This window comes from Anas platyrhynchos, chromosome 28 (genome assembly GCF_047663525.1).
Source record: "Anas platyrhynchos isolate ZD024472 breed Pekin duck chromosome 28, IASCAAS_PekinDuck_T2T, whole genome shotgun sequence".
Classification (NCBI taxonomy): Eukaryota; Metazoa; Chordata; class Aves; order Anseriformes; family Anatidae; genus Anas; species Anas platyrhynchos.
This window is the reverse complement of record NC_092614.1, coordinates 4,771,113-4,780,474: the sequence shown is the minus strand read 5'-3', so window position 1 is coordinate 4,780,474 and position 9,362 is coordinate 4,771,113. Positions and strand designations below refer to the sequence as shown.

At 39.6% G+C, this 9,362-nt stretch overlaps 1 protein-coding gene across 4 annotated transcripts in view; it reads left to right on the top strand.

Moving 5' to 3' along the window:
- The first annotated feature begins 4,074 nt into the window (after window positions 1-4,074).
- LOC106020188 (M1-specific T cell receptor alpha chain) overlaps window positions 4,075-9,362 on the top strand; it is a 67,735-nt gene continuing 62,447 nt past the window's right edge. Inside the window, exon 1 of one of the 4 annotated variants that reach the window (XM_072028920.1) lies at window positions 4,075-4,140. In XM_072028920.1, coding sequence (XP_071885021.1) covers window positions 4,113-4,140 — 28 coding nt within the window. In that variant the 5' untranslated portion in view covers window positions 4,075-4,112. Of the gene's footprint in view, window positions 4,141-6,447; window positions 6,585-8,033; window positions 8,119-9,362 lie in introns of those variants that run through there. The other 3 variants (XM_072028921.1, XM_072028906.1, XM_072028892.1) reach the window with 3 other exon arrangements.

Genomic DNA, 9,362 nt, shown 5'->3' with positions numbered 1-9,362 from the left:
TTAGATGGAAAAAATTAGTCTGTTGTGTTGTTTGTTTTTTTTGTTTGCTTGTTTGTTTAACCCAAATTACTTTTTGCAAAATTTTCTACAGGAGCAAAAATATTGCAAATACCAACTTAATTTTTGTCAAGGATCTGATCCTTCCAGGGTAACCACTGGACAGTTTGGATGGAATTGGATGACTTCCATAGTTTTTTTAACCTGAGTTTTGAGAGGCATTTTGAGGTGGTTCATTGCAGGGGGAATGCTGTAAGTGGCTACTTGCTTAGCTTTGAGACAAAATCTCTTCTAAGATTGGAAGAGGAAAAAATAAACCATGTTGGAATACAGAGTTGTCTGAAAACATTCCACTGTAGACTGTCTGTTTATAATTTCAGTTATAAAGGAAGATAATGGAAGAAATACCAGCCCCCAAACTTGGGAATGAGAGAACAAAGACAGATTCACATCTGAGAGAGTAATACATTCTTAAGTAATACATTTGGTCAGGGGAATCATGGGCATCTGAAAAAAAAAAAAGAAGAAACATCATTATGTTTAGTTTGTATTAGATGAAGACATTAGATAGTTTAAATACAAGTTGTCTCAGTGTAGCAGGTTGGTGTAGGAGGGGATATTCACTAACTGAGGTGGATGGAGAAAGTGCTATAGAAAATCTTCCATTCCCGCCCTGTTTTTTTTTTTTTTTTTACCCACCTTCAAGACTACAGTTAACAGCAATTGTAGAAGTTAGAACAATTATCATAGAAAGATGCAGCTACAGTATTTTCAATGATATATAAGAACTGGGCTGGTGAGATAGAATCCCACAGCACACCACAGAGGGGTAAAATAGCAAAGTAGTGAATTGTTATGAGGACTTTTAGGGTTTTGATCTAGAAAGCTTGAGAAGAAACCCCCAAGAGATCTGTGTATACACATCAAAGCTTTAAAAACAAACAAAAAGAACCCCTCCTCTGTGTCAACAGCTACTGCCAGAATCTTTGGTAAAGCTCTTTGTCACAGTGTAACTCCATACGTGCCTATGAAACACTCAGTTTTGGAGAGGGGACAAGGCTGACTGTTCTTCCAAGTAAGTGCCAGAAATAAAAATCTCAAAAACAGATCTTCATGATGCTGTGAGGAGCTTTGTCATTTAGTGATTTAAGAATAATTTCTTGAAGCGATTTTCTTGATGAAGAACAAGTGAATGCTCATTTTGAAATTGTCTGACATGAGAGACTAGGTTTAGTCCCTTTAGTACCAAGCATTCAAGAACAAATCTACTAACCCAAGCTGACTTTTGCTTCTATCTTTATCACTGGATTTTGAGTTTTTTGTTTCTCTGTTTATATTTTTGTTAGGTTTTAGAGGGTTATTTTTTGTTTGTTTGTTTGTTTGTTTGTTTTTTAAGATGAGAACTGTGCTTGAGAATTACCTGTGTCTTTCCATTAATTACAGATACGCCCTAGTACATCTGTACTAAATTTAGATAACTCAGATGCTTAGGATATGTTGTTGGTCTGTCTCAGGACATAAAATTTCCTTGAACATGTAGTCCAGAGTCTCAGTTTCTTTGTACTATGTGAAGGCTAGGAGGAGTGGTCAATGAGGGATTGGGGTGGAAAAGACTTTCCAAATTAAATTTTTACTAGTTTTACAGTTAGAAGTGAAAAGAGCATTGCAGAAATTCTGTCCCAGATCAAAAGCTTTCCAAGCTCTGTGCTTGTAACTTTGGATGTGGCAACCTGGAACTTAAATTCAGAGGAGGAATGCACCTAAATTAAAGCCATGTAAGCCTAAAAGAAATGTCCAAGGCTTTAGAAAGCAAGTGCCTGTGTTTCTGAGGATTGCATGTATACAAATGTACATATATGTAGGCCAAAGAAGAAGTCCAATTCAGTACTAGTTCCCCATATAGTTTAACTAATTTTGGGGGTTATTGTTTTAATCTGAGTTTCCAGAATAGAAACAGTGAATGACATGTGAATACCTAATTAGGTATTAATTTAAAAATGATTTAAAAAGCACTGAAATATCTAAGGTTATTATGAATTTATTAATTATTAGTCTTTAACAGACTGCCTGAGTGAGTCTATTCCTGTCTGTCTGATTTGATAAGGAACAATCCTTGAAGAGAAGTAGAAGCAAATTCACAGGGAGCAATTTTAAGCCAGAGTTGATCTGAGTATGCTTGACAGCAAATGAGGTACCAGTAGAAATTGAGTTTATTGAATTCATTAAAGCTTGTGTTATTGCATGTACCATGGTTCTGAGTTCTCTCTGCAACAGTTAATTCACTGCTGTGGTTTAAGCCCAGCAGGCATATGTATCACACAGCTGCTTGTTCATTCCCCGTCCATTGGATAGGGAGAGAATCAGAAAGGTAATAGTGAGAAAACTTATGGACTGAGATAAAAGACAGTTTAAGAGGTAAAGCAAAAGCTGTTCATACAAGTACAGCAAAACAAGACGTTCATTCACTACTTCTTATCAGCAGGCAGATCAGCCATTTCCAGGAAAGCAGGGCTCATCATATGGAATGGTTTCTTGGGAAGATGAATGCCATCAGTCACTCCAAATGTTGTTGCTCCCCATCTCCCAAGTATAGGCCCCCACTTTCTTTCTCCCCAGCTTTTATTGCTGAGCATGATGCTATATGGTATGGAATATCAATTTGGTCAGTTAGTGTCAGCTGAGCTGGCTGTGTCCCCTCACAGCTTCTTGTATGCTGGCAGGGCAGTATCAGAAGTAAAGTCCTTGACTAATTGGCTTGACAACGACTAAAATATGGTTTTGTTCTCAGTACTATTTTCATCACAGATCCAAAGCACAGCACTATGTAAACTATTATCAAGAAAATTAACATTACATTCACCTTCGGAATAGGAAATACAGTGATGGTAAAAACAGTTTCCTTTTCCTCGTGAAGTAATGAATTGTAGAGGTTTGAAAGTAAATGTATATATAAAACAGAGAGATTATTATTCCTTTGTGAAATAAATTAGTTTCCCATTTAGAGGGGAAAGAAAAGAAAGGAAGACATTTACAGGCACTTTAAACAAAACAAAACCAAACAAACAAAACCAACAACACATTATTGTTATATGTAAATTCTTTAGATACAAATAGAATGAAGACTATTATTAACAACATAACTAAAGAGATGAAGGATAATGTCTTTAGTCATGAGGGTCATCTCTTCAGTCAAGCCATGAGTCACATTCAGTAATAAACTATGGATGTCATCTTTTAATACTCTCAATTGCATTTAGGTAGGAGAAGGAGAGTTAAAAGGAATATATATATATATGGATTATTTGTATAAAGCACTTGCTGTCTGTATGAATATGAAATTTGGGGGCAGTAATATTTGGCCAATGAGTAAGCATTTTTATAATACTAAGTAAACGAGAAATAAAGAATGTCATACACAAACATTAACAGGCCAGCTTCTTTTTCCATGATTCAGCTTCTTATATCAAACTAATTTTACTAATTTCACCTCCATTTTTTTTTCCATTTAATTTGTTTGGAAATCCTGTCTTTAGGGAATCTCATGTCTATTTTGCTAAGTATCCTTAAGACTGAAAAAACCTCTCAATTTTGATTTTTCATATGGCCCCATGGTCTTCCAACATATACTGTCTTACAAGGGTGGTGGGTGTCAAACAATTAAGACAATTTTTAATTTATTTTAAAATTAATAAATTGGTAAAATAATGGTTGCATGGAAATGTTACATGCTAAATGCTGTCCTCTTTTTTATATCCATGTCTCATTTGAAATATCTCAATTGGGAGAAACACAGAAACTTAAAACTAGTTTATTTTTACAGCCCCCAAATGTGTACTAATGTGGACATCAAAGTATTATTTTCTGCTGTTTGTGATAAGATGTGATTTAGCATATATTTAACCTGCTAGAGTAAACTTTGGAGGATACAGTCATCAGCACAGAAAGACATTTTGCTTTATATTGGCTCCTAAGGATTTTGGCATTGCAACATTTAATTCTGTCATTCAGTGGTGATTGGGAATCTGTTAAACTCTTCCAGTAACAGTTTATGTAAAGCACCTTATCACAGTGTACTTGGTACTTATGGAAAGTTCACTTTTGGCGGAGGAACTCGCATGTCTGTGCTTCCAAGTAAGTCTTCAGGTAAAAATACTGATCTTAGACTGTATGGTTTCAGCAAATCCCAGATCCACCCAGAGTCCATACGGTTCAACTCCCGTGTCTTCAGTGGAGATGGATACAAAAATGTTCTTGTGTCTTGGTCATAGATACCTTCTTACAGAGCATTGCACACTCATCTGATGAATTCAGATATATCCTGCATGTGTTCAGAAATGTAAATCATAAATGTGATCTAGTTCTGTTAGGTTTATTGACTTCATTGTCAATTGAATCACAGTGAGTATATAGAAAGTGATGGGAAGAAAAACAAGATTTTTTTAGTAAGTGGTCACCATTACAAAATGTAGGTGATTTCAGCTACAGACTTGACTTGATTCAGATCCCATTTAATATACAGTTTATATTCTGCGGTGGTGGCAAAAGGAGGAATATTCTTCAGTATTGCATCTTGCAATCATCGCAACAAAACAACAAACAAACAAACAACAACGAATATATATATGTACATTTAAAAGTGATTTGATATGCATTAATAGAGGTAGGAGAGGCTGGGGAAGTTCTGCCTCCCTAGACATTTATCCTTACTTCTCATTTACATCTTCCCCTGCAAAACCATTCAGGACAGTGGAGTTAAATGTTTCTGATAGTGTTTCTCTCTCTTTTCCAAGGCACAGTTTAGAAACCATGTAATTAAGATTTACTGTCATAAAGAGAGTGCTAGGTACATTATTTTTTTTTTCCTGACTATTCCAAAGCATCCCATGTTCAGAGCACTTCATTTTTCTTGACCCATAAAAAGTATTGACATGAAACCTTGTAGGAGACAGAGATGAGTCAAAGGTATATGCTAATGGTGATACATGTTTTCCCAGTTACTGGCTTTTGCATATACTTATCTGGACTAAAAGTTGTATGACGTTTTTGTTAGTGGACGTGTCACTGTGTGACTTCAGTATCCAACTGGAAAGTCACCTTTGGAAGTGGAACACAGCTGGTAGTGAAACCTGGTAGGTAGAAACCCAACCTAAATGAGTAGGGGTAGGAAAGCTAAATTCCCATTTCTGTGATACTGATATTAAAATTCCATTGTTTTTTCCTTTTGTGCATGATTAAAAGTCAAGACTGACCTTGCATCAGGGACAAAAGTCATTAAGAAGCTAAATAGGTGTTTGGAAGGAATGGGGAAGTCTTACAAGAGAGTACACTTTTCACTTTTTATGTCTTACTGAGAGATAAAAACTTTATTTCATTTGCAAATACTCGAAATGAGTTTAATACAGGTTTTAGAGCAATAAATGGAATATTTTTCTGGTCAGCCTCTACAAATATCCATTGTCCTCTCTGGAGGAGAGAGAGATAATATTCATTCCAAAGGACCAAATGCTAGATATTTATTTTTATTCAAAGAGAATAAACAAATCAATCAGTTACAGCTTTATACCTAAAGAAAGGAGTCTTACGCCACATAATCATTTTCTTCAGCACTATGTTTCCAGAAATCTCCAAAAGCTGCCTTTTATTTCCATTCTTCAGAACCTTGTCTAAGTTTATTCTTGGGAACTGCAGTTTGTGTCTCTACTGAGAACACTGTCTCAAAGCAGAAAGAAATGGCTAATTAAGAAAATTGTGAAGGGAGATCTAGACTAATATTCTCATGGAATTTACATGTGAACAATGAGTTTAAAAAAAAAAGGCCAAGCCAAAAAACACAGCTCAGGAGGTAATAAGCTACTGGAGGGGAGAAAACACCTACACGGTTTTTCTTGATAAGGCAAATACTGTGTGAATATACATGGACACAAATTCACCTTTGTAAGTAGAGCTCAACTAAGAGTAAAATCAAGTAAGTATTAAGCCTATCTTAATTAAGATTAAGCACTATCTGGACGATGTTGAATTTTTATATTATTAAAATTACATTCATCTTTCTATTCTCAATTTTTTCTTTTAAAGACAAGTGCTATATGAGTATGGTTTTGTCAAAAGTTCTGCTGAGCAATACCCTCATGTTTCAAATAATATTGCTCCTTCTCCTTTATTGATTTCATATGAAAAGAAGAGCGTGCTAAATTTACATGATCAGAGAAACAGATTTTATTCCATGGACATGCCTACCTGTGAAACTTGGGGTAGGTCAGATGTCTGTCTCTAGCACAGCGCTGGGTAGCTGGACTCTGTTCTGCTGAAGAAAGAATGTCAGGCTGGCTCTGACAGCCCCTTGGGTGCTCATGGGCCTTCCTGAGCTGAGCTCAGCTGGACCCATATTCCTCAGATTTCCCTTCCTGTCCCACAAGCTGTTGACCAGCAGAAGGTTTGTCAGGACAGAGAAGCATGGAGTGGGGAGAGGTGCAGCTTCTCCAGTGAGGGCTGGCTGGGATTTTTGTAATGGGAGGAAATGCTGTGTGAATCTGGCTTCAGTGACAAGCTGACCTTTGGCTCAGGAACCAGGCTGTCCGTCCAACCAAGTGAGTGTGGAGCTTTCCATATGTGTTCCATATGGGACTCTTGCTACAGATGTTGTTCCATTCAAGTCCTTTAACTTCACCTTTGCAGAACTGAAATGCCTTCTCTCCCCTTGCAGGCTCTGAGACTGCCCTGAGTGAAGTATTTAATGAGGCTGGAGGTTAAGGGTGGTTGGAGCAAGCCTCAACTTGAGGTCTGCATGCCCTTGGGAAAGGGTGACTTGTGTGTTGCTGGGAAGGGTCTCTGCCCGCCACTCAAAGGGCATCCTCGTTATGGGGATATGACAGCATTTGTGTAATGGCCTTTGGTGCTGGGGTGAGTGGGAAGCACTGTATGAATGCTGGTGCTTAATAGCAAGGTCACTTCTGGGAGCAGGACAAGGCTTCTAGTAGTGGCCAGCAAGTGGTCTCTGATGAGGCAGGTGTGCCTGATGCTCATAAAACTCTGAAGATCCAGGGAATATGAACTGTCAGACTGGTTTTCTTGGGCCTTGGTGGGGATTTCTATTTGTGATGGCAAAGAGAGCTTGGCTTTTTGTAATGGGAGGAAGTGCTGTGTGACTATGGAACCAACAAGCTGACATTTGGCTCAGGGACCAGACTGTTCGTCCAACCAAGTGAGTGTGGAGCTTTCTGTAGTTTTTACAAATGTGACTCTTGCTACAGATGTTGTTCCATTTCCATCCTTTAACTTCACCTTTGCTGAGCTGAATGCCTACTCTCCCCATGCAGGCTCTGAGACTGCCTTGAAAGCAGTATTTAATGAGGTTTTGTGTGAGTATAAACACTATGTGTATATAGCAGTAGCTAGAAAGATGAGGTTCAGTGATGGAATGTCACTGATGGTAAAACACCACGAGTACAAGCACTGAGATCACAGTAGCACTTTGTAGCAAAGGAAGCTACAAGGACCTGATTTCCCTTGGCTTTTTCTTTTTTAAAACTTGTGTAGTTGCTGACCAAATGCATTTTTTCTCAGCTCTTGCAGTGCTGGTAATGAGCTGCTATCTGAATGTGCCTCAGTATGCAGCTGTTCTCAAACCTTGTACACCTGCAGCTGCAGAGCTACCTGTCACGGGCTTTCCCCCAGGACAGGCTTTGGTTTGGGACAGAAACAGCACTCCTGTCATCAAACAGCTGCCTCTGAAATCCATGGATTGCCCAGCATGATAGTTTTCCATATCCTGTGCTTCTGTGCACAGAAGCAGTGCCACACACGTTCCCCTTGATCCTGTGCAAGCATTACTGTAGGTGAGATTTGTTACTTGTGAGCCTTAACAATTACCAAAGGTGATAGTGAATGCTCCTCTGAAAAGTGCAAGTAAACTAGGGAATGGATTTTCCTTTATTGCAGGTAGTGGCTCTACACTTGAGTCTGTTGAGCCAGGGTTTTCTTCTGTGGACTGAGTCCAGGTGCTTTGTGCTTGAGATCATATGCTGGGCTGGCAGAGACATTTTTGTAATGAGATGTGCCACAGTGCGTACACTGAGGGCAAAGTCACTTTTGGAAAAGGAACTGTGCTTTCTGTAGTTCCAGGTAAGCAGCAAATTACATTGAAAAACAGAGCGGCTTCCCATTTGCCATGTTCTTCGTTGATTACTGGGGGGAAGAAATTTGGAAATGCAACTGGGCTATTCTCCAGGCATAGTAAGGACTTGTCCCAATGCCCTGGCCTCCCTGCAGTTTGCTATGGCACCTAATCTCCCTTACATGCCTGATTCTTTCCTTCCCTTGGCACCGTCAAACTGGCATCCTTGCGCCTTGGTGGGTATTTGCCTTTGTGATGGCAAAGCAAGCTGGGCTTTTTGTAGGGGGAGGAAATGCTGTGTGACTACAGCGGCGACAAGCTGACCTTTGGCTCAGGGACCAAGCTGTCCGTCCTACCAAGTGAGTGTGGAGCTTGCCATATGTGTCCCGTATGTGACTCTTGCTACAGATGTTGTTCCGTTTCCATGTTTTCACTTCACCTTTGCCGAGATGAAATGCCTTCTCTCCCTATGCAGGCTCTGAGACTTCCCTGGGTGCAGTATTTAATGAGGGCTTGGTTGGTTGGAGCAAATCTCAACTTGAGGTCTACATGTCCTTGGGAAAGTGTGACCTGTGTGTTGCTGGCAAGGGCCTTGGCCAGCCACATGAACGGCTTGCTTGTTATGGGGAGATGAGATCATTTGTGTAATGGCCTTTGGTGCTGTGGGTGCTGACTGGAACAGGTTCACCTTTGGAGCTGGAACAAAGCTTTGTGTAAAGCCTCGTGAGTACAGTTACAGGTATTACTTATCCTTTTTGGATGAGGCTGAAATAGCCCAGACAGTAATGTTGGAGTTTAAGTTTGGTCATGATTTTGTCAAGCACAAGCCTGCGCCTTCTCTCTGGGTGTGGTAGAGCTGTGAGGTACTGCAAGAAGAAAAGGCAGCAGAGTGGAAGTCTGTCCCTGGAACAGTGGGAAGGCTACTTACAAAGGCATGCTGGGGCGGTTGCTTTGTGGCCGTGGACAGTCCATGCTCAGCTGGGCAGGGTCCCAAGGCAAGTCCTGGGATTCTGAGGCAAGAGAAAACCCCGTGTGTACATGTATAATGCAGGAGCTGGAAAGATGAGATTCAGTGATGGAATGTCACTGACTGTAAAACATCACGAGTACAAGCATTTAGCTCGCAGTAACACTTTCTAGAAAAAAAGGGTACCAGGCTACCTTTTAGTAGTGGCCAGCAAGTGGTCTCTGATGGGTAAGGTGTGCCTAAAGCTTGTAAAGTCCTTGTAAAGTTCCAGGGACTATGCATTGT